This window comes from Cavia porcellus, unplaced genomic scaffold (genome assembly GCF_034190915.1).
Source record: "Cavia porcellus strain 051 isolate PalLab524CR breed Dunkin Hartley unplaced genomic scaffold, mCavPor4.1 scaffold_23, whole genome shotgun sequence".
NCBI lineage: Eukaryota > Metazoa > Chordata > Mammalia > Rodentia > Caviidae > Cavia > Cavia porcellus.
The window spans coordinates 10958757-10983050 of NW_026947506.1; the positions used below are offsets into that span (position 1 = coordinate 10958757).

At 60.4% G+C, this 24294-nt stretch overlaps 1 protein-coding gene across 2 annotated transcripts in view; it reads right to left on the reverse strand.

Moving 5' to 3' along the window:
* The window catches only part of Ret (ret proto-oncogene), a 29219-nt gene extending 5295 nt beyond the window's left edge, over positions 1-23924 (reverse strand). Inside the window, exons 1-17 of one of the 2 annotated variants that reach the window (XM_063233565.1) lie at positions 23101-23924; positions 11132-11392; positions 9722-10021; positions 8766-9013; positions 8249-8447; positions 7516-7715; positions 6095-6353; positions 5161-5286; positions 4646-4756; positions 4070-4189; positions 3233-3351; positions 2961-3108; positions 2430-2537; positions 1655-1869; positions 1454-1576; positions 475-545; positions 114-251 (exon numbers count right to left, since the gene is read on the reverse strand). In XM_063233565.1, the coding sequence (XP_063089635.1) occupies positions 114-251; positions 475-545; positions 1454-1576; positions 1655-1869; positions 2430-2537; positions 2961-3108; positions 3233-3351; positions 4070-4189; positions 4646-4756; positions 5161-5286; positions 6095-6353; positions 7516-7715; positions 8249-8447; positions 8766-9013; positions 9722-10021; positions 11132-11392; positions 23101-23170 (2816 nt within the window). In that variant the 5' untranslated portion in view covers positions 23171-23924. Of the gene's footprint in view, positions 1-113; positions 252-474; positions 546-1453; positions 1577-1654; positions 1870-2429; positions 2538-2960; positions 3109-3232; positions 3490-4069; positions 4190-4645; positions 4757-5160; positions 5287-6094; positions 6354-7515; positions 7716-8248; positions 8448-8765; positions 9014-9721; positions 10022-11131; positions 11393-23100 lie in introns of both variants that reach the window. The other variant, XM_063233564.1, reaches the window with a different exon arrangement.
* Positions 23925-24294: the final 370 nt, after the last annotated feature.

The window sequence follows — 24294 nt, forward strand, 5'->3', positions numbered from 1 at the left end:
GTGGCCCAGGGATGCTGAGGAGTGGGAAGGAACTGGGTGGCTGAACTGACTCCATGGGAGTGTCCAGTGTCTGTCCAGTGGCACAGCACAACTGATAAAGTGGACCCACTCACATCTCCTCACTGCAGTTGTCCGGCCTGTCCATGCGGTGGCCCGTCTTCAGGAGGTTGAAGAGTCGCTCGGGAGGAATCCCTGGGTACGGGTTGCCCCCCAGGGTTACAATCTCCCACAGCAGTACCCCAAAGGACCACCTGACATGAGCAAGGGAACAATGAGTGTTTCTACCTGCCAGGGTCCAGGTGTCTACCCCACAGCCATCAGGCCTGCCAGCTGGATGTCAGCTGGGTGTTGATGGCCCTACTGCCCTGCCCTCTTTTCCCCTGGGGCCCCTGCCCTCACGGCCAGCATTGCCCTGGCCAAGCAATGCAACAGGCCCTGTGGCTTCCACCACCCCAGCCGGACAGCCACACTTACACATCACTCTGCGTGGTGTAAATGTGGTCAAACAGGGACTCGATCGCCATCCACTTGACAGGAATCCGGCCCTGTAGAGGGCATCTGTGTGACTCTGCGTCCCAGCTCTGGGAGTCCTGGGTCAGGACCAGCCACAAGGCCCAGAGCCCCAGCCAGAGCTGCAGCTGCAGGGAGCTGCTGAGATGCCACTGCCACACAGAGTGACTGGTCCCAGGGCACACCCTGGGAGCTGCAGGTGTGCAGGCCGCATCCACCTGCTCAGCAAAGCCTCCGGAGCAGCTGGCTTAAAGCCACAGCATTTACTGCAAATCCCCTTTCCTGAAAGCACTGGGACCCTGTGCTCACATCCACTCCTTCTCGGGAGGTTGTCTGTGAGGCTGCAGCCCCCTCCCGGTCCTGTGTCACAGGAAGGTGTGGCAGCACATCCCCTAGGATGGCAACAGCCCCCCCTTTCCCTTCAGTGGTTCTGAGGTCTCTGTTGCCTTGGAAACCCTAGAAAAAGCAAACAGGGCCCTCAAACCAGCAGCAGAGCTGAACCAAGAAGCTGCGTCTAGTGCTTGCTATTCTTTCTCTGTGGGGCCAGCCTCTGTGTGAACGCCTGGCTCCTGGGACCCCTGGTCACAAACTTGCCCCACCTGGACCATCACTAGGCTTTTGGAAAGTAGAAGAGACAGTGACAAAACTAAGAGGTCAGGGTGTCTTCCCTGGGGAAGGACAATGCTAGGACCACAAAAACCCCGAGCTATGGCCCTGAGCAAAGAGCCACCACCTCTTTCAAGCCTGAAGTAGCCTTGTAAAGTGACAGTGACCAGCAAAGCATCCCCTGAAGGCGATGGGATGCAGGAAGAGCAGAAATGGTCTCGGTGGACCCAAGAATGAGGTTGGCAGCTTGAGAGCTGCTGCAGCTGTCCGGAGGATCTGAGGGCACCATCCCCCCATTGTGAGCCACCCCCCTGCAGGTGCACTCTATGAAGGGTACCTTGCTCTTTTTCACATAGGAGTCCTCCTCGTACACGTCCCGGGACAGCCCGAAGTCTGAGATCTTCATCTTCCGCCCCTCGGCCACCAGGATGTTCCTGGCTGCCAGATCCCGGTGCACAAGCTGTGGGGAAGGGCAGCGGGACCCTCAGGTGACTGGTGGGTGGGCCAGGCAGGGCTGGGGAGCGGCACCCATGCCTACCTTCATCTCAGCCAGGTATTGCATGCCCCTGGAGATCTGCCAGGCAAAGGAGATGAGGTCTCCCATGGTCAGTGCCCGCTCGTCCACATGGTCCAGGGTACCAGAGGTGCGGTTGCCTTCACTGCCCACGTAGCCAGGCCCCACCTTGCGGCTGTCCCGGAGGAAACCCCGCAGGGACCCATACTTGGCATACTCCACGATGAGGAGGAGCGGCCCTGGGGGCAGGAACAGCAGGGGTGAGGCCACATGAGCAGGTGGGGCAGCAATCAGGACAGCAATCAGGAGCCTGGCTATCCCTGCTAGGGTGGCCTGAGCAACACAGGATTTTGTATCCCCTCACCCAACCCTGTGGGCACCAGCTCCCTTCAGGGAACAATGGTCACTAGGAGCCCCAACTTGCCCTGGGTCCTCATTCAGTAATGCATAGCTCTGAGGGCCGGTGGAGGGCCTGGTAAGGCCAGAGTGGTCCTGGTGCTGGCCAGGTGCTAGCTGCCCTGTCCTTGCACACGTGCACACACACAAATGCCGAAAAGCCCAGGGCAACATCAAAGGTCAGAAACCAAGACATATGAGGTGGTCTCCTCAGTCTCAGCTTTGAAGCGATAACAGTGTCCTGCTGTGCAGATCTGGGTCAGGCCACCTGGAGGCCACACACACGCAGGACTTGCGAGTCCTTGGAGCTCAGCTAGCAACTGGCATTCTCGGGGACCCAGCACCACATACATGAACCCTAGGGGTGCAGGGGTGCTGGGGGCGGAGCCGTTGGCCTGCTCACCGTCCTGGCTGCAGGCCCCATACAGCCTGATGATGTGCGGGTGGTTGACCTGCTTCAGGAGGTTGAACTCAGACATGAGGTCACGCAGCTCACTTTGGGATGCGTTCTCTGGAAGACAGTGGGGACAGCGGGCTACACCCCAGCCCTGCCACTGTGCAGGGCTGGCACAGCCATCTCCTTCAGGGCACAGGGACTGGATCTCCCGAGGGCCTCACAGTGCCCCAGAGGCTGGGGCCAGTGGTGGAGCAGAGGATTGGACACACATCCTAAGGCCCCTTTTGTGTAGCCCCCATCTTGCCTCTGTGACAAGAGTGCTGTGCCACATGCCAGCTGCCACTGGCCTGCATCTGCGAGGCCAGTGCCCACATGGCCACTGGAAGGTGTGAAGGCTGAGGGGTGCCTGGTAGGGGCTCCTTACAGGACCCTCTGGGTTGCGGGGTGACAACTGTCACACTCATACCCCGGGACACATGTTCTGCTGCCTCTCCAGGGGCACGGCTGCCCTGCACTCAGCCCTGTGGCCCCATATACCTTTCAGCATCTTCACGGCCACGGTGGTGTAGCCAGATGTGCCCTTCAGGCGGAAGGCCGTGGCCTTCACCACCTTCCCGAACTCGCCCTCACCCAGGGTCTTCCCGAGAACCAGATCCTTGCGAGGGAACTCCCACTTGGGGTCCTCCTGTGTGGGTTGAGGGGGATGGAGAAGAGACAGGTAAAGTGAGGGGGACGGAGGCACAGCCATCGAGGAGCCCTGGGGACCAAGCCTGAGTGAGGAGTCACTGCCCTGGGCCAGAGGCCCTTACCTGGATCTTGATGGTGTCAGCAGAGACCTGGTTCTCTACAGAGTCCAGTGAGGGCTGGCGGGCCCCTGCCGAGGAGTAGCTGACCGGGAAGGCCTGGGCGGGCCGGCGGAAGGTCATCTCTGCCGACGCAATAGGCTGCTTATGTGCATGCTTATGGTAGCGGTGGACACAGAAGGTGGACAACAGCACCGAGATGATGAAGGAGAAGAGCACAGCCACTGCGATCACCGTGCGGCACAGGTCGTCGCACAGCGGGCCTGCATAGGCGGACAGCCCTCAGCAGTGGGGCCCTGTGAGAACCCTGAGCCCGTGAGGCACCCACCAGAGGACCTGCCCCGCCTCAGACCACCTCCTCCTGATCACCATGGGGATACAGAGATTGAGTGGCTTGCTTAGGTCACACAGTTGGGGCAGCACCCTCTGAACCAGCCCCCCGGGGAGTCAGATGCCCAGTCCTAGGGCCCCTGGAATTTCCTTCACAAAGGGCTGGATGAGAGGACACAGAGGCAGAGCCTCAGACCAAGGCCCTGTTACAAGTCAGGCACTGCTGGTGTCCCTGGGTGAAGTGGGAGCCATCTCCGGTGCAGCCATTGTGGCCTGTGCCTCTAGTATCAGGTAACAGGGACCTGAAGATGACAGCAGGACAGGGATAGAGGATGGGGCCCAGGAAGGGATAGATGTCAGAGGAAGAGCCCTGCACTGCCCCAGCCCTCATCAAAGAACATGGGCAGAAGACTCTTTGCAGAGGCTTCTGTGCCTCTCCTGGCTACACCTGTGGGGAAACTGAGGCAGCCTTGGACCCTGCACCTCTCTTGCTCCTAGCAGCTGCGCCCTCACCCTGGGTATCCTCAGGCTCGCAGAAGCACTTCTTTTCCTCCGGGAAACAGCTGCAGGTGCCATAACCAGCTCTGATCCCCCGGCGCTCCCCCGGCTCATGTCCCCCCACGATGCTGCCCCCTGAGGATAGATGCAAGGATCACCAAGGGTGGCCTGCAGCCTGGAGGTGGGAGGGCTCCTGCCACCTCATGACCAAGTCTGCAGGAGAGTCAGGAGCGCTCTTCTGGGCAGGTGGCTGTGCCTCAAAGCTCCCCAAGCCAACCTGCTGGCTATGGGGGAGGAACCCAGATGGCCCAGGGCCCCTGCAGAATCCCTGGGTGTTCCAGGAACAGAGCAGAGGTAGGGTGGCCCACGAGGAGCAGAGGAATGCAGTGCTGGTAGTGAGGCCAAGCACCAGGGCCACCATATCAGGGACAGAACCCTTGTCCAGGTGAGAGGTGGGAAGAGCCTCACGACTATGACATCTAGTCCTGTGGCCATGCCAGGGGCAGAACCCAGGGCTGCACAGGGGCCCAGACTGCCCCCTACATACAGATTTGGCACTGTCCCCCAGTAGCCCCACCATCCGTGGCTTACGCAGGCAGTCTTGGGGGCAGATGTGGGGGTCCTGGTTCTCCACAACATCGCAGTGGCCATCGGGGCAGGTCTTGATGCTGGGGGAGCAGGTGGAGAAGTTTCTGGAGATTCCTGCAGTGTGACACAGCCATCACTGTGTGGATGCTGCCACTGAGACACCCCATGGCCGCCTCTGCCCAGCTAGCCCTCTGGAGAAGAGAACTGAGGCCCAGGAAGAGAAACTGCATACATCCCTGACCACTGTGGAAGCCCAGGGAGTGTCCCGAATGCACAACCGTGGTGATGGGCAGCTCACCAGGGTGGGGGTGACAGTGGGAGCCACTGTTCTGCACATCTACGTATGATCCCGACCTGCCCCATCAGCACATCACCTGGGCACCTCGGGTCCCAGTGGCAGAGCCTCCCTGGTGCTGTAGGCACCGCAGAGCTGGCAGGTGGGAGTCATGCAGGCTGGGTGTGGGACTCGTGTTTGGAGGTGCCCTCCCCAGCAGCACCCCACTCCTGGCTTGGCTCACCTTTGCCATCACCCTGCCGCCACTCGCACCGGCCGGACACAGCACCCAGGCCACCACACTCCTCGCACTCAGGGCGCCTCTTGCTGACCGCACAAGACAGGGGGCAGCCTGCTGCCTCGGTCACATCTGAGAGGCAGACAGCCAGGGTTAGGGGTCACGCTGTCAACAGGTTGAGCCTGGTGACCCAGAGGACTGTGCTGGGGTGGGGCACCTGGGTCACAAGTGGGGGCCACTCCCGGGAGAAGGAAAGCAGGGATGGATTGAGGACAGCTGGCTCAGTGTCACACCACACGCTAGGGGCACCCAGCACAGTTAAAGACAGACAGGGGGCTCTATGAACGTCAGTCCCACACACAGAGAGGACGCACTGAGCTTTGATTTTTGAGAAACCTCATTGGGAGCCTCCTCGGACCAAGTGTCCTTCATGGGCTGAGTGAGAAGCTCATTGGTACAATCTGGGGACTGGTCATGTGTGCACTGAGCAGGACCAAGGCTAAGAGAAAGGGTCCTGTTGTGGCTCACAGTGTGTCTGTCATGCAGCTCCAAGCCCACTGAGTCCCCCTGGAAGCCTCACTGCCCTGCACTCTGTGACCTGGATGGAGCCAGTGTGGGACTTTCCACCTGGACACCAGGTCAGCCACCACAAACATCCCCATTGTGAAGCAGCGTGGACTCAGGGCTGAGGGGCAGTTCAGCCTGCTCCAATCAAGTGCACACTGATCACTCAGAATCCCCAGGTTTAACCAGGGTTCTGCATCTAATCCAGCAGCCTCAAGGTGAGTGCACGTATACAACACATCAACCAGGTGACAAGGATGCTCGCCATGCAGCCACAATGTCCCCACTAGCTTCTGGCCAGATTTTGAGGGGACACAAGCGGGAGGCTGAAGCTCAGGGAGAAACCATGGGTGACTTTCCCATAACTCGGACTCACGTGTCCTCTCCACAGTGACCAACAGTACGGCCTGGGCCTGAAGGTGGGTCTCCAGGTCGGTGGCCACCACTGTGTTTTGCAGCTCGTCACACTCGGGCCGCTGCAGGGCCTCTGTGTCATTCACGAACAGGGTCCCTGAGGTGTCCCTGGCCGAGCTGAGCACCCCCAGGGCGCTGCAGTTGGCACTGGATGGCTGCAGCTTGTACTGGACATGCACACCACTGAGCTCCCGGCAGTGTTCCACACAGACCTTGCCGACCTGTGGGCACAGCGTGGCTCAGTGGATGTGACTGACCTCAGGTTGTCCTCCATTGACCTGGGACAGCAGCTCCCTGAACTCTGCAGGCTGTAGATCTGCCCTGTCCAGGTCACTGAGTCATTGTGACCTCTGCTCCCAGGAGCCACAGGTGAGAGCAACACCCTGCCCTGCTGTCAGCTATTGGGTGCAACCAATGCAACACAGTTACCTGGCCCCACAAGACCAGGGGCCAATCTGGAGACGGGAGCCCTTCCTTCCAGGGACGCCAGGTCCCACAGCCGGGTAGCTGGACTTCGTATTCCTCGGCTACTTGAGACTCACAGCTGCAAACAGCCAAAGCCAAGAGCTCCGGATGGGGTCGAGGTGGGGCCGGTGCTGCCCATGGGCTGGAGTCAGCTTTAAGGTGGCCCCACCAGGGCCCAGAAGCCAGAGTCTTAGGCCAGATGGAGAGTTACAGGGTGGGGGGCCCTCCACCCATGGAGTTTGTGCTCCCAGCACCATCTGCTTGTCCTCTAGTACCCAATGCTGCTGCCCATTCTCAGCTTTCTAACGGGTCCCTCCTATCACAGGGATGAGTCCCTCTGGGCCAGTGCCAGGACCAACCCAAAGAACAGACAAACCACTGGGACAAGAAGAGCCAGGCTTGATGGACATTCTTCAGAAGCAGGGGACTCAGCTCAGAAAGTGCTTAAGCAGTGCCCTGCCCACTCAGCTGTGGGCTTGGCAGGGGCACTCTTTCCCTCCTCATGTTTAATGACCACTTAGAGCTTTATCTGTCCACATCCAATTGTTTTCTTTTCAAGCACAAACATGCACCTCACAAGCGCTGGCAGAGGCAGTCGCCGAGTAGAAGCGAGGCTCCTGTCTTCCACCAGAGGGCGCCATTGCTCCCCACACTGCACACTTGCAGACTGAGCAAGGTTTGTTCAGGCAGAGACCCAGCCTGAACCCTTTCCTCTACGAACACCTTCCCACCCTGAGTTGAGTTTCCAAGTTAGGATGCACAGATTCAGCTGGTATTGCTCTTATATTAGTGCAAAATATGGTGCAAGGAGGAAGAGGAAAAAACGATGGCTCGAGGAGTCCCAAGCTGTGCCTTGGCAAGGTCCCCAGCCTGCATCTGCAGCCCCACCATCCCACCTGCGCCTGATCCCGCTCTCACCTGGGCGTAGCGGTGGGCCTGCCTGCTCACAGAGAAGGAATAGGTGCTGGGCAGGCGCAGACGCACAGGCAGCACCGACACGTTGAAGTGGAGGAGGAGGGCACCTGAGCCCGGGCCCTGGAAGGTGGAGTCATTGACCAGCACGTCCAGCTGCAGAGTTCGGCTCTCTGAGATAGGCAGGCTCTGGTTGAGGACCAGCTCTGAGGGTGGGGACATGATGGTGACAACCAGGCTTGGACCACAACCATGCATCTCCTCCCAGACACAGCTTGCACACACATATGCACACACAAGAACCCCAACCAGAGGCCAGGGTCAGCCCTGAGAAGCAACGCTGAGCTACGTGCCCCAGGAGCCTGTCTCAATTAGGGCAAGCTTTGTGTGCATAGGAGTGCGTGTGAGTTGTGTGCTGTGAGGAGGATCAGCATGGTATATATACGTACAGTGCACACAGATGTGGGTGCAGACAGGAGTGTGAGTTCTGAATGGGAAGTGCATGGTGAGTACACATACATAATACGAACACAGTGTGTGTGGGTGTACACAAGTGGCGTGTAATGTGTTGTATGGTATCTGTTCAGTGTACACATGCATGTATGGAATGTAGACCGTGGTGTGTGTATACACACAAGTGTGCAGTGTGTATATGCGGCATGTGAAGTGTGCACACGGGTGTGTGGTGTGCACACGCGGTGTGTTGGGTGTAGTCACAGGCAGGCAGACGACCCCTTACTGAAGTCATGCACAGTGGCCCGCACGGTGCCACCATCTTCCGCAGCTACACGGGTCTCGTTGGGCGCGTGCTCCAGGCGGAAATGCTGCTGGGCCCAGGGGTCCCGGGGCAACAGAGTGCCAGTATACCGCCGGGCCAGCTCTGCGGAGGCTGGCACCACGTCCGCGTCGAACACGCGCAGCGTGGCCACCACTGTGCCCTGTGGGGGATGTAAAGGGCTGTCAGAGAGGATCCAGGGCCCCCCCCTCCAACAAGTCCGTGCCAACAGTGGTCCCCACAGGCTGCCCTGGGCCACTGTTCCGCCCCCAAAAGAGACCCCGCCCCCAAAGGTCCCTTTCAGCACAGCAGAGCCCTGGCCGCCTCGCCCCACTAAGGAGGCGCCGCCCCCTCCCTTGAAGCTTCCTGCTCACAATCCTCAAGGTCCCCAAGGAGCGCCTTCCCGCCCCTACAGCTGGCGCCCCCTCCCCAGGCCCGCGGGGTGGGGCGTCAACAGCTAAGATCCCGGTGCACCCCGCACCTCCTTGCGCCGGAAGACCACCTCTGCGCTGGCCGTGTCCGCGGCCCCCGCGACGCTGGGCGCCGAGTCGTCCTCGTCGTACACGGTGACCGAGAAGGGCTCCCGCACCTCGGCCTCACGCGCGCCCACGCGCACGGTGCACGCGGCCACCAGGTCGAAGCGCTCCCTGCGCTCGCGGTCCAGTGCACGGCGTGTGCTCACCTCTAGGCTGTCGGGGGCGCAGCGGAAGGGGCCGCCATCGCTGTCACCTGGGGGCGGGGACACAGCAGGTGACAGCCAGCCAGGCATTAAGCATCTCTAAGAGCAGTGCTAATGGTGTTTACATTGGGGGTGCTGCCTGGGCTCCTTTCTGAAAGCAAATCCCAAGCCTAATAGCACTGCTTTTGCTGGGTGTGAGTGGTGCCTTTTCCTTCTCTGGAGATTTCGCCTATGCTGTCACCAGGGTGGCCGCACGTCTCTTATTCTCTCCTCTCCTTTGGGGTCACCACACCAGCCCTCCCTGGGCCCAGCTTTGGGAGAGGTTGGCTATGGCCCGGCTGCTTGGGAGAATCCTTGGGACAACGTTCAGCAGCCACAACCAGCAGACGAAGAAATCAAGTTCCCTGGTTCCCTGCTTCTCAGGGACCTGCTGGCTTCCAGGCTCACACAGCCTGCAGTGTGGCTGATCCTTTTCAAGGTAAGTCCGCCTCCGTGGCTGCCACGCCCTTCAGGGTGCAAAGGCTGCTCTCAAGCCTGGGGACAGGTGCTCCCCATCCTTAGCCAGGTCATCTGTTCTAGTTCCTGTTTGCTCTGGGGGCCCCCGGCTGCCCAGGTAGCTGAATCAGTGTCTCCACTGTGTCCACCCCACCCTTTCCTGTCCTCTCAGAAGCCGCTGTCCCTGGAGACCTTTCCAGCCACTGCCTTCATGTTAGGACAGCGCTCAGCCAGCACAGGCCCAGGAGTACCCAGCCACTTACCCTGCAGGAGCCTGTAGACCACACTGATGTTGGGACACAGGAAGTGCACGGGCAGCAGGCGAAACTGGTGGAAGGTGCCGGGCGGCCTGTTCTCTCGGATCCGGAAGGACAGCCCGTTCTCCAGCCCGTTCTTTGGGAAGCAGATATCCTGGGAGGAAAGGGAGCTGCAGGCTGGGAAGGAGGCGTTGATGAAGGAGAAGTACACCCGGGCGCACCCTGGCCAGTGGCACTCGCCCTCGCGCAGAGGTGGGGACGACAGGAAGACGTGGAGGAAGATGGTTAGCAGGGGGAAGCCACCATCTGTGGGGAGAGAAGTCAGGTGGGACACAGGCCTCACCTGTCTGGTGGGCATGGGCACGGGGCAGACAGGTCCAAGATTCATGTCCAGCTAGTGCTTACCTCCACCTCCCAGCTCCATGCAGGGCCCCGAGGCTGCAGCACCCAGCCTGCCATGCCCACCTGCTGTCACCAGCACCAACCTCATAGTGTCCCCAACCCCCACCCTCACGGTGGGAGGCTCCCCAGCGCGGGCTTCTGTGCACAGCCTGCTGCCCTAGGGCTTTGTTTGGGGCCACCAAGGACAGATGTCCAAAGCCCCTGAAGGGCATTTCCACAGCACTCCTGCCACGCCATCACGTGGCAGGGAAGCCAGAGTCCAGCAGATTGGGGCTCTCCGGGGCTGCTTTCTCTGCTCCTCCCTAGCCTGCCCTGCTCCGTCCACCCCCAGCTGTGGTGAGTCATTCCTCATACACCTCCGTGGCTCCTTGCCTAACTGGGCCCAGCAGTGTCTGGACATAGCTGGTTCAGGCCTCCCAGGAAATGCAGACACCATGGGGTTCACGAAGGGCCTGGCTACAAGCAGGCATACCTAGAACCCAGAACCACCTCTGGCCACCTCCTCCAAGACCTGGCCAGCTGCTCACCCCAGGCCTTTCCCTGCTCAGTGATCCCAGCTGGATCAAGGCTGCATTTGATCTACCCTTTCCCAGACTGGGTTCCATGAGACTGAGACCTGGGTTCTGGCCAGGTCTCCCAGGCTCCCTTCTTTCCGGGACACCTTGGCCAGGCCGAGTGCCTATCTGGGGGAGGGAGGCACTCTCTGGGCCTGCTGCCACTCTGGGCACCAGCTGAATCAAGCCCTGAGGCTTTTCCAGCCTCCAGCACCCCTTTATAACCTCCAAACACTTGCTGCTTTCAGGAAGGTACCCAGATTCTGCTTGATGAGGACCCAGACAGGTCCCCAAATCCAGTAGCCTCAGGAGGCCCAAGAGCTACCCAGACTCTTGAAGACTCCTTCGCTAGTGGACACGGGCAAAGATGCCACCTTGCCCCACCTCCCCAATGGGAGCCTGGGGGCCATGCAGCCTCCTTCCAAGTTGGATGGGCCGGGGCCGTGCTGGCCGCCCTTACTTCGCAGGCTGAGCTGCTCCCAGGAGCCAAGGTCAAGGCTGCGGTTGAGGTAGAGAAGGCCGGTGTCCTCCACGCGGATCCAGTCGTTCCTGTGCAGCGGCTTGTGGTAGATATTGTAGAGGTGCTGGCCCAAGTGGAAGCTGGGCAGCTCCTCAGGTGTGTCACGCAGAGCATGCACATACAGCAGTGGTGTGCCAGCTGGCTGGTCCAGGTATAGCTGCTCCCGGTAGGCGTCCCTCGGGAAGTACAGGGCCAGAGGGGCTGCAGGAGGCAACAGCCGAATGAGGAAGGCAGGGACAAGAAAACCATCATCAACCTAAACTCTGGTGTCAACAGGATTCCGCAAACACTGGAGCATAGACACAATGGCTGAAAATGCTTTCCAAGTACAACAGAGAGGAGGAGGAGCAGGGAGAGGGGAGAGGGAGGAGGGAGAAGAGGAAAGTAAGACCCACAGCAGAATCAGCACCAGCCAGCCTGGCTTCCTAACCCCGGAGTTCATGCTGGCTTCCGAGCAAATCACTATGGTTTTGGAAGGGTAGGAGATACCACCAGACAAGCAGAGCAGGCGGTGGTGACCAACAGCAAAGGTGGCCCTGGGTGACAGACTGACCTTTACCCAAACCCACCGATTGCCCAGGACCCATGAGTTCCACACCACTGAGTGGAGGAAACACACCCAAGCAAAACCCTGGTCACACACACAAGGATTGTTTACAGCAGCCTGCAAGCTCTCCAGCTGCAGGTCTGCACCACCTGCAACCCACGCAGAAACCCACGCAGCGACAAAGGACACATTCCTGTGACATGAGGCCACGGCACAGTTCTCACAGACACCATACAAACCAGAGTCCCAGCAGGGGGCCACACAGCATGGCTTCCAGAGCAATGGCAGTGGGCTATCAAGGGGGTGAGCGGCGTGGGAACAGTAGAAAAGTGGCCTCAGGATACCAGTGTGCTGTCCCCACGGATAGGTCACGTGCAGTGTTTGCACCTTGACGTGGTACATCACGTATAGGTACAGCTGAGACTTGGGTCTCCACCTACAGAATTCCTATGTGAGAGCCTGGAAAACCAATCTTGGGCTGAAAGCAGATATATGAGGGCCTTGAAAAGCCAGGATGCTGGCCACACCAGGCTGGGGTTCACATGGAGCTCACCACCTTCACTGTGGCTGTGCAAACCCAGGTTTTAACACTAAAAAAGCATTCCTGGGACAGTGAGTGTGTGAGCCCTGTGCACTGCTGGGGAGTGGGATGCGGGATGTGAAGCAGGGGGCTGTGTGGAAGACGCTGTGGTTCTTATAAATATCACATGCAGACTCACATGTGACCCAGCCGTCACCATCCCAGCTCAGTCCAGACCCAGAATCTGAAGCAGCGTCCAGAGGACCCTGCACGGGCATTCACAGCAACACTGCTCCCCACAACCAGAAGGGGGCACCCACGTGTGCACCCCCCCACAGCTGCTCCCTCCAAAGGAGACCCATGCCAGTCTCAAAGGGACCAACCCTGTACCTCGCTATTCCATGAGGCCTTGCAAACAGTCACATTTAGAGACAGAGAGTTGGACATGTGCAGGGCATTAGCGGGGTTGGATGGGAAGTTCTGTGGGTGCACCTGGGTGACAGCTGCTCAATGCTCACCACAGATGTTCTTTGTTTGTTTGTTTTCTTTTTCTTTTTGGTTGCTTTGGTTTCATGAGAGAGGGTCTTCCTGTGTAGTCCAGGCTGGGATCAAACTCACAGCCATCTTCCTGCCTCAGCCTCCTAAATGCTGGATTACAGGCTTGGGCAGCACTGTGGATGTTTTTGATGGCTCTGAACCCACAGTTGTGAACTTTTGGATAAAAAATAGGTATTTTTAAAAGATGGGTGAACAGGCAAAAACCCCTTGACAATCCATTTTAAAAACTTCAAATAATTCTGCAATGTACAAAGAGCACTGATGCACAAAAACGAACCCTGTGCTCAGGGCCATAGGACTGATTTTTCCGGACGGTCTTCCTCCTGGGCACCTGCGGAGGGCGGTCCCTGGGGCCAAGACAAAGTTCAAGGCCAAGTGGGCCCAGTAGACAAAGGACAGGTCCCCAGTGGGAACCAGAAAGCATAGCACACTCTGGAACATTCCCCAGGGTGGGTGGAAAGGCAGCTCAGAGGCTGAGCAGGGACCCTGGGTGGCTGAGCAAGGCCCCGTTACCAAGTGAAAAATAAAAAGGGCTGGGAGGTGGCTATGTGTGAAGGTCCTGGGGTTGATCCCAGAGGAAAGAAAAAGGCCAACTGGGAAGGGGCCTGTCTGTTCTGGTTGAACCCTGCCCACGGCGGGAGAAGCACCGGGCCAGGGCCTGAACGGCAGCGAAGGAAATCCCTGGAGACGCGTAGGTCCCTGTTGTCCTGCTAGGCCCTTGGGGGCAGGCGGACCTGGAAAGCTGAGAGAAGCCACATCTTGAGGTGTTGCAGGATGGAGAGCTAAGGCCCATCCAGCCTCCCTAAGGACCCCATCACCCTCCCACTGGCCAAGGGTCAGAGCCTCCACCATGACACCAAGCTGACCTCTGCCAGTCCAGCCACCAGAAGGGTAGTCCTGTCCTGTCCTCACTCCTGGGAGCTTCCCAGTGCGCCCTGACCTCTGCCTGGGGACCCCGCCATGACTCTGAGATGCCTCATCGTGTCTTCAGGGCTGGGCGGCTGGAAGCAGATGGCTCATATGGGCCACATGGGCAGGATGGGGGTCTCCTGCTGCCTGGAGAGATCTGGGGACAGCAGACGATGTGACCAGGGTCCAAATGCACTTGAGACACCTCTCAGGAGGCCCACAGCAGGCCCCCTCCTGTAATGCTGACCCTAATTGGAGACAGGTAGGCTGGGCAATGCTGGTGCCCACAGGGCTCACACTGGACTGGTTGCTCTGCTGGTGTAGAAATCCTGCACACAATCAGAGCAGCCAATCGCAGCAACGGAACAGAATGAGCCCCTCACAAGTGACACCACAGGGCCCGTGGTCCCCACAGAGTACTGGCAAGCTTTGGGCCTCAGTTTCTCTGAGGAGCTCTGGGGACAGGAGCAGCAGCCTGGCCCTCGCCTCTGTGTGCCAGAATGGGTCCCTTGTCACCTGGTCCCAGGCCCCATGTCCCAGCCTGCCATGTGGCTGCACAGGTGATCACAGGTACTGTTCCCAGGGTACCTGGGCATTCACGCTGCAGCCCGAGGCCTCGTGGGGCCGGCCCTACCACCTGCACACCTTCCCAGACAAGTCTGTTCCTGGTCCTTGCTCCTGCCCACCTCAGGGCTCAGCATGACCCCCTTCTTGGCTGCAGATCAGGGGCCTGAAAAGCCCAGAGAACTCCATGCCGCACCCCTGATCTTGTCGACAGGCAGCCCCAGCCCTCACTGCTCAGATCACACCTGCAGGTCACCAAGCCAAGCTTGGTCAGAGGGACCTGGGACCCATCACAGGTGGTCCCACACAGGGTGTGCAGGACACACACAGAAAGGGACACACAGGCCCCCAACCTAAGGTCCCCCTACTGCCCAAGGTCCCCCTACTGCCCAGCTCCCCTGCCCTAGCTGGGTGAGACCTTTCTGTACTCCACACTGCCCAGGTGTCGGTATACTGGCATCTGGGTTCAGATGGAACCAGTCTTGGGGGCCCTTCCTTCATGCACATACATGGGGCATACACACACCCTGCCATGTGTGCTTGTGCACGGGCCCAAGCCAAACTCTGAGGTCACTCTCTGAAGGCAGCAGCACACTTGCCTTGCATTTCTGACAGCCAGTGGGGTATGGTGAGGGCACAGGAGTGTGGGGATCCAGAGACACAGGTGGGGGACCCAGGAGCACAGGTATGGGGATACCCAGGAAACTCCACCTCTGCCACATGCCCAAAGCATGCTGTGATGGTCAACCTTAGCTGTCTACGTGACTGGCCTGGCAGCCACCCCCAGGATTAGTAAGTCCACTTCTGGGTGTGGCTGCTGTGTCATGTTGGTGTGGCTTCCTCTCTAATGCATGCCCTGCTCTGGTTCTCTGATGCCATGGACAAAGCAGCTTTGTCCCACCCATACCCTTTTGCCATGATGTTGGAATGGGCTGACCATGAACTGAATCTCCTGAAACCATAAGCCAAAGTATACCTCTCCTCCTTTACAGTGTGGTGTAGGGTTTTACATCCCAGCAGCAGGAAAGCGACCCCCATTCCCTGTCCTCTGGTGCCTGAGTGACCTCTGCTTGAGCCCAGCCATCAGCTGACCGCAACTCCCAGACAGGGTCAGCTGTGTTAGCTGCAGTCCTGCCTGCCCCTGCCCCAAGCTCCCCAGCGGGATCTAATCTCACAAGGGATGCTGCCCCTACCCTGTGCCCCGCTTGGGTTCTTCCACGCTCATGGCTGCTGCCATCTGGGCCCAGGAGCTCCTGGGACATGCTCCTGTTTGTGACCACGTGGGTCTCATGTCACGTGTGTTCTCTCACACGTGCTACCTCACACGTTGTGCTGGGGCACAGCACACGCATGCTCCCCACGCCCTCGAAGTTCCCTCACATCCTCACACTCACTGCCCACAACACAGTGCTGCCCACTGCTGCCCGCCAGCTCACGAACCCTCCCACGGGCTCAGCATGGATCTGCCGTCAACCTTCATGCAGCACTGGGTTTTGCTGAGGTCACAGCCTGGTTACCAGTTACTCACAAGACCGTGCACCCAGTCCCCGGCCAGTGAGACCAAGCAGACCACAGGTCTGCACCCGGCCAGCCTCTGGAGCAGGGGCCCACGGGCTGAGGGGTGGCCCCAGCACTGGAGGCGTGGGGGTGAATATGTTCAGGTTGACATGTACTCTAAAATCAAAAGGGGGAAAGAAATATGAGTGTAACAGAACAAGGGAGCCTGGGCTCGCTCTGTCTTATACCCACAAAGTGATGAAATATCTTTATTGCAAAAGATCTCACTGTACTGCCCAGGCTGGCATCGAACTCCCAGGCCCAAGTGATTCTCCTGCTTCAGCTTCCCAAGGACCAGGACTACGCGGAGCCTGCAGCCTCAGGGAACTGTCTGGAGCTCTGGAGAAGGTGGCCAAGGCCCTGACTGGACACCTTTTCCTGTGCCTTCTCCTGCATAGGTTGTGGGGACCTGTGCCAGCCTCAGGCACCGCCTTCTAGCTGAGGACCCTGCCTGGTGCAGGGGGCTGCTTCCCTGACTCCCTGGGAGCTGCAGGCTTGGTGGTCACCTGGCCTCAGGTTTACCTGGGGCCACTCACACATGTCCCTGTGTCTCCAGTGCCTCTCCTGCTGTTAGGCCAGGGCTGCAGGTGCACAGCTTCTGGTCCCCTCTGCCTGCCTGGTGACCCCAATGCCAGGCTGGCCCCACTTCAGCCCCCCCCCCACCACCCCAGGCCTGGCCTCAGTGCCCATCCAAGGACCACAGAGGATGAGGATAGCACCTGGCAGGGTCTCCCTGTGCTCAACACTGGTCTCAGGGAGCTCCCCCAACCCGGGCTCTGGGGACCACAAAATCCCAAACAATACGGGGCAGGAGCACCCAGACAGGGAGACCCAGCTCTGTCTCTCCATGATGCCCCAGGACCCTACCAGCAGTGTCCATCCCCACGCTGCCTGCCCTGCACTGGGCCAGGGGCACTGCCAGGGAGTGGGGCCCATGCTGCCCGCTCAGGGGCCCCTCTGCAACTGCAGAGATGGCTGCTGGGAGCCGGACTGAGCCAGTGACAGTTCTCTCAATAGGCGCTGGTGCCCACTGCAGTCCCCACATCCTTGTCCCTCCCTGCATGGTGCTGGTCATCAGCACTCGCCCCTCCCTGTAACCTCCGACCCAGCCCTGCACTGCCCCACCGTCACCCCAGCCCCACAGCTCTTGATTTCTTCCCTATGACCTCTGCCCCGTGTCATCACTGTCACTGTCACTGTCCACACCTCACTGCCTTCCCCACAGCCATCATCTACGTCACCACCTGCTCTGCCCCTCCATCACCTATGTGCCAAGGGCACTAGTTACCCCACACAGGTAGAACCAAGTGACAAGGCTCCTTGGATATGTGCTGGGTCTCCATGCCACTGTCCCCTGGGTCAGGCTCCTGCCACAGTCCTTGTGCCCACCTCCTGGAGGTTTTGGGGCTCTGCTGATGTGTCCCCAGCCTCTGCTGTAGGGTGCTGGGTCTCTAGCAGCCTGGTGGGCAGCCAGATGGAGGATGGGCACTGTCCCTGCCCCTCCAGCAGTACCCTGTGCTGGGCAATCACTCCCTCCACATTTCTGTCCCCATCAGTGCTGGGACACAGTGGCCAGCATTCACCTGGTACCCTGATAGGGTCCTGACGCTGCACCAATCCAGAGGCCTGCTCCCAGGGGCCTCGGGCTGCACCCGTGGGCACTGTGCCACCGCCCACACCCACCCAGAGCAGCTGCCATGCCCCACAGGGAAGATGGATGTGTGCCCATGTGTGGTTCCAGCTGCTGCAGCCCTTCCGGCTTCTGCACGAGGAAACCGCCAATTAAGTGGCAATTAACTCCTTCCTAGGACAGGGCCTGCTGAAGGACCGGCCACCCACGTGGCCACTGGGGATGGTGTGCAGGTCACCAGACCCCAGGCTCCTGACTCTCTCCGGGCTCTATGCTTCCAGCTGATGGCAACATGCAATGGCTGGGGGCGACATTCTCCCCAGCCCCCCGTTGGGTCCTCTGTGCACCCAGCAGCCACAGCTGACTTACACAGGCCAGTCACTGTGTCCCCGGGGCTGGGGACGGTCCAGGCCCTCCTCACACAGCTCCAGAAACCATGGTGGTGACGGGGGTGGGGTGAAGGTGGAGCTCGAGAGGGTGATGACGACATAGTGAAGGGAATGGGATGCAGGTCACGGGGACGAAGTGATGATGATGGGGACAGTGGTGATGGGGCTGGCACCGGTGTGGGAAAACCAGGGCCTCCCAGAGAGCAGCTCCAGTCCCCAGCCCCAGAGGCCGGCGGACACAACCTGACTTGTGCTGGGAATGTCACCGGCATCACCACGATCAAGCAGGGGCCTCAAGGAGCTTGGCCTCCATGGCACTGGGACCCTAATAGGACCTCACAGGTGACCGCTGTGCCTCTCTCTAGCCCGTTTCCCCATCTGCAGAATGAAAGTATCACACCTGACATGGGACCACCCCAGACGCCTCTGAGCCCTCAGGACTCAGCATAAACCCCTGGGCCTGGGGCCAAAGGCAGGACACAGGCAGGACAGGCCCCTGAGGTTTGAGGGACACAGGGTCCTCTTAGACCCAAATGTTCGGGACTCAGAGCGACACCAGGAACAGAGCCAGGGCAGGTGGACTGACCTTGCCTGTGCCCACTGGGCTGGGTGATGGGGTACAGAGCTGGCTTCCCTGTCCTCCGCTGTGAGTGGGACAGGACCCCTCCCTGGGGCCACGGAGAGTGGCATTCCTGCCTAGCTGGCATTCTCCAGTCCCAGCTCCTGCCTGAGATCAGATCTGCTGGGATCCACAGAAGTCCCGTGCCCGTGCAGGCCCCAGAGTGTGTACACAGAGGGGAGCACACAGCCTGTACACACGGTTCGATCCCTGGGGTGGGCTCTGGCCAGCAGCGTGACGTCACAGCTGTGATGATCATAATCAGTTTACACTGGACCTACAGGTTATTTTTAGCCTGGACTGAGGCTGTGTGCCTTTGGGGTAGGGGTAGGGGCTGGGGCAGCTGGTTCCCAGCACTGTTTCCTCCTCAGACCTTGGGACATTGCTGATGCAGCGCCCACACAAGGATATTGGGGAGCCCTGTCCTTCTAGAAGGACCCAGAGACCAGGGCACTGGCTGCAAAGCTATCAGAGGGGCAGCTTCTCGGCAGCACTCGATGGACTTGGGACTCACCCCAGACAGGACTGTCAGCTCCCAGACAGTGGCAGCGGACCTGACACACCTCCCTAGACACACCTGGCCATTGAACCCCAAAGATACAGAATGGTGAACACCCACCCACCTCAAGGAGGCCTTGTATTCAGCAAGACCTCAATAACAAGTATTTAAATAACAAGTATTTAAATAACAAGCATTGCTGAGGACGCGGATACATTGTAACCTTTATGTCTATTCCTCTAAAACAACACAGGAAAGAGCTAGCAATTTTATATACCATGGAGACTTGAAAACAGTGGGAAAGAGAGCCTTGTTCCCAAGCATCACAGCAACATTGTTTATGGCCAACTGGTGAAAACATGTCCTTCAAGACCAACCCATACAGACAGGAATATTACTCACTCTTGAAAAGGAGCTGTACCCAGGCCTGGCTACAAAGAAATACCAAACCCTGGCAAGCAGACCATGGTGAAGTGGATGAGATTCTGGAGCAGCAAAGCCAGGGGAGGAGGATGAGCTGGAGCCACCACGTGACTTTCACCTCAAACACCTGTAGTGAACTATAGGTAAGTCTCCTCGCCTAGCTTTTGTGTTGATCAGAACTCAGAGGTGACAAGAGGCATCTCAGGATGCCGAGAGTGGTCAGATACCCTGCACACTGACACATCCTGTGCCATCTCCTCTGCCAGGCATGCCCACTGTGTCTTGTGCCCCCACGCCCACCTTGTGTGCGCCACTCAGCCCACCCTCAGGTGCTAGGACCCAACTGCACCTCTGCTCTGGCTCCTTCCCAGTCTTGACTAGGTTTAAGAAATCTCGCTTTTTTCTTTGGTTCTTTGGAACTCAGGGTGTTCTGGAGATCCAGAGGCATTTAAGGGGTGCTTGTTTCTTCTTTAACAGAAACGGGTTGGAGCACAGGGTCTTGGACCCCACCAGGCAGGTGTTCTACCAGGGAGTGACATCCAAGCCCCATTTCACTTTCACATTGAGACAAGGTCTCATTACTTTGCCTGGGCTGTCCTCAAACCTGGGATCCTCCTGTGTCAGCCTCCTGAGGCGGAGGCTAGACGCTGTCCAGCCTCCTCTACCTCCTGCTCTGGGGCCACACTGCCCCTCAGACACATTGTTGGAGCCCAAGCACTGCAAATCGAACATCAGCCCCTTCATCCCACTCCAGCATTGCCCAGTGTGGCACACACCCATCCAGGGGCACAGTGACTTGTCTGCAGTACCTGGGCTGCTCTCCTGCAGGGCCACCCACACAGCAAGAGCACACACAGTGTTGGCTCAGAGCTGGTCACCTGCCCTTCTCAGGGGCTGGGGTGGTATGAGGGCCCCAAGTGCCACCCAGTGTCACCTGCTACACCAGCCAGGAAGGCACCAGCTCTGGCCAGGAGGGGCTCCTGGGATAAAGGCACTCTTGTCCTCCTGCCCAGCTCACCCAGGGCCCCTGTGGTCAGTTCAGCCTCAGAGGCCCTGGCACTGCAGGTGGCAGTGGGAATTTGGGAGGCCTGCATGTGGGGGTCAAGGAGGGAGGGGGAGAAGACCCTAGTCTCAACACCTGGCCTGGCTCCTCTTTACCTGCCCTAAGAGCTCAGTGTCCAAGACTTTACACTCTGGGGTCCAAGCACTCCCACAGGGCCTGGCAGTGCAGCAGACCGTCCTCACCCGCCAAGTGACCCCTTCCTGGCAGCCAGCACCCACTCCCACCCACACCCCACCTGTGGCCTGGGATATGCAGCCAGTCCGAATCAAACACGAGTCCCACAGAGGTGAGGGTCACCTGCTGGTGTGAGCACTCCCCTCCTGGGTGTGTGGGGCAGGTGTGGCCCTTCCCACAGACAAACGACTGGGAAACAAGGAAGGAGGTGAGGTGCAGGGCACAGCAGGACGCACAGGAGCCTGGGCACGGACCCACGCAGGTGGGAGCCCTCGTTCCCAACAGGGCTGCAGGCGGTGGAATGGAAGTCGCTGCCTGTCTGCTTCTCCCCTACCTGGGGTCCCACAATCAGATGCTGGGTGCCAGGCAATAGCCAACAAAAGGCCACATCAGGTGTCCAGGAATATGTGGGCCCACCCTAGGCCAGCATGGGGACGCCCTCCTGCCACACTCCACACACACATGCCTGACCCAGCGCCCACTAGAGAGCCATCCTCAGAGACCCAGGGGCTCCCACCTGGGCGGTGGCCCAGAGCCAGGTGTTGCTCCAGACCTGGGCAGGTCCAGGCCCACAGGTGGTCAGGCCTCGAGCCATGTCTCTCCCTGGCCCAACAGCCCACAGCTCAGGGTGCCCTCAGTCTCCTGTCTGTGTATTGCAAAAATGAGACCAAGGCCCTCTCCTGGAGCTGCCCGGGAGATCAAGGGGCCCAGAACTGCTTGCTATGAGCCTGTGGGTGACCACGGCTGTATTCACCACCCTAACACAGGAGATGGGGTTCTCTGTCCCGCTGTGGAGGGAGAAAGCTCCCGGGTAGGCACAGTTTCTGAGTTGCACCTCTCAGCACTCCTGCTCCGTTCCCAACATACATTGTATTTTTAAATTACTTTTCCTCTGCCTCGACTATGAGGCCATTAGTACCGCATTAGGTGAAAGCATCCCGTTTTCCACTATCGAGGAAACAGTGATTACTTAGCCCATCCCTAAAGCGATTCTGCAGAATAAAGGCAATTTAGCAATAGAGCCCCGAAGCGCTCTGCGTGTGAGCCCTGCCCAGGGGCCAGGGAAGTGCAGGCCGGATCCCATGTGTGTGAGGGTGTGTGTGCGTGTGTGCCCAGCTTCTAATCCCTGGCCCACTCTGGAGGGACCACCTAGAGAGCTGAGCCTAGACCCAAGGCACAGGGGACATGGCACTCTCAGGACAAAGTCCTTTGCTGGGGCAGTGCCCAAGAATATAAACAGAGAGCAGGGGTCCCAGGGTGTGGGGTTGGTGTGGGCAGAAGGGCCTGGCCCTTGGGTGGGGTTGGGGTGGGCAGTGCGTCCGTGGCTCACGAGGACGTTCTCCCCAGGAAGGTAAGGCGCCGGTCTCAGAGTGGCAGGGGTGGGTGAGCCCGAGCTGAGCGAGACCCAGCCTACCCTGGGGCCACAGAGGCCGCCGGAGCACAGCGTCCGCTAGAGGGCGCAGGAGTCCCAGGCGCTGGGTCCTCGCACCCCGAGAGCCACGCTGAGGCTCCGCTCCGAGACAGCCAGGCTCCCACGGCCCCTCGCGGCCCTGCCATCCCCTCCTGAGTGTGGCGAGGCCCCCACTCCAAGCCCTGCGCCTCCCATTGTGGTTCTTTGGTTCTCCCAAGGGAAGGGGTCCACGTTTCGGCCCAGGAGGCTGTCTAGGGCCCCCCAAGTCTGCTGTCAGGGGTCTCCACCGAAAGCGACCCGCCGCTCCTCCCAGCGCTCTGCCAACCCCGGCCCCCACCTCAGTGCAGAGGCCGAAGCTGGCGGCGGGGCGCCAGCGAAGGGCCTCGGTCACCCCGGCCACAGGTGGGGGGTTCGGCTGGCTTCCGCCCCGTGCCCCGCCTGCCGCCTGAGAGCTCGGGCATCGTGCGACCGGGACCCCAAATCCAGGAACCCCACTCCCGTCCAAGGGGAGCGGCGGCCCCGGCTCTGCGCTGCGCCCCCAGCTCCTTTCCTGCTGGGCGCGGGGTGGGGGCAGCTCGGGGCCCTCGGAGCGCAGCCCCGTGGTGAGGCGCGGGGGTGGGGGTCCTTCTGCCTTCCGGAAACTCGGCTCGTCCAGTCCGACTCGGGCTCAGTTCGGGCGGGGCCGGCGCTCCAGGCGGGGTCACCCGACAGCGCTGGGGGTGCCGCGGGCACCCGGCTGGACCACACCTCGTAACGGACCGAGCGGTACACGACGGCCCACATCCCGTTCTGCCCGCGCGGGTCCAGGGCCCTGGGCCACCCAACGGTACCGGCGGGGACGCGGCCAAGTGTCCCGGGAACCACAGCTTTTGGACTGAGTCTCAGCGGCAAAGCTGCCTCTTGCGAGGAGCGAGGAGTCCTGGGCCGAGGGACAGCGGGGTTGCGGGTCCCGCAGAACCACGCACAGTGCGGCGTCCGTGCGCCCCCTCGTCCGTGCGCCCCGCCTGCGCCCCCGCGGGTCCCGAGCCCCGCGCCCCAGAACTCACCTTGGCCGAGCAGCGGCAGCAGCAGCAGCAGGAGCCGCAGCCCCACGGCACCGGACGTCGCCTTCGCCATCGCCGTGCGCGGGCCGGGGACGCGGGTCTGGAGCGGCGATCAGGCGGGGCGGCCCATGCCGCCGGGGCGGGGTGCGGAGTGCGCGGTCCGGGTGCGGGAAGCCGCGGCCAGGACCCCCCCGTGCTGCGCTCTACGCTGAACCCTGGCGCTCACCGCTGCGCCACCGGACTGAGCCCGCCGGGCTGCGCCGCAGGAGCGGGCGGGGTGGGGCGGGGCTGGGGGCGGGACCCGGCTGCGGGGCGGTACCAGGCTACGGGGTGTGTGCGGGGCTCAGGGTCCGGCTGCGCGGGGGACCGAGCCTGTGTGCGGCAGGGCGCGGGGTCCCCTGCCCCTCCGCACTCGGGATCCACAGCTAACCGCTCGCTTTTCGCTCAGCCTGTGGTCCCAACTCACCCTTTGCTCCTGAGCGCGAAAAGGACCCAGAGATGAGGTCCACCAACCTACCCCGCAGTTTCTCAGGGGTGCGGAGAGGTGTGGTCCACAGTGCCAGAGCGCGGAGAGGGGCGAGGTCCCAGGCTGGACTGTGAATCCCACACGGGCACACCGCCCTCCAAGGCAAGAGCAGAGGCCTAAGGAGATGCTTAGGGCGGCGCTCCCGAAGTTCCCCCAAAGAAATGATGCTGGTGAGCGCGCGGATAGGAAGCCTTGGGCCTGCTAGGGAGGTTTGGGTGAGGCCGGCGGAGAGGATCCCAGCTTCCCGCTTTCCACCCGATCCTTCTTGGAAGCCTGGACCGCAGGGTTACGGGAGACCCAGGCCGGGGGTGCAGGCGACCCCTCCCCTGCCGCCCCGCCCTCCTCCCGGAGCTGGCTGAGTAAGCGCTGCACACATCGCCGCGCGCTCTGCAGAGATGAAGTCAAAGTGAAGTCACTGGGGAGGAGGGGCTGCCAGGAGAGCCGGCTTGGGCCGGGGCCAGCCGAGATGTCCATTCTGCTGCCTGTGGGGGGCGGCCAGGCCACAGGCCTGCCAGCCAGGACAGCCAACATCTTGGGCCCTGGCCTGCTTGCCATCTGCCCACCGGAGCTGGAATTGGTCGTGGGGTCCCTCCGGTGGTCTGGAGGCATGGGCTGCTGGCCGATCGCTCAACCTGCGCCCAGGGAGCCCAGCTCAGGCAGGAGGCTGGGAT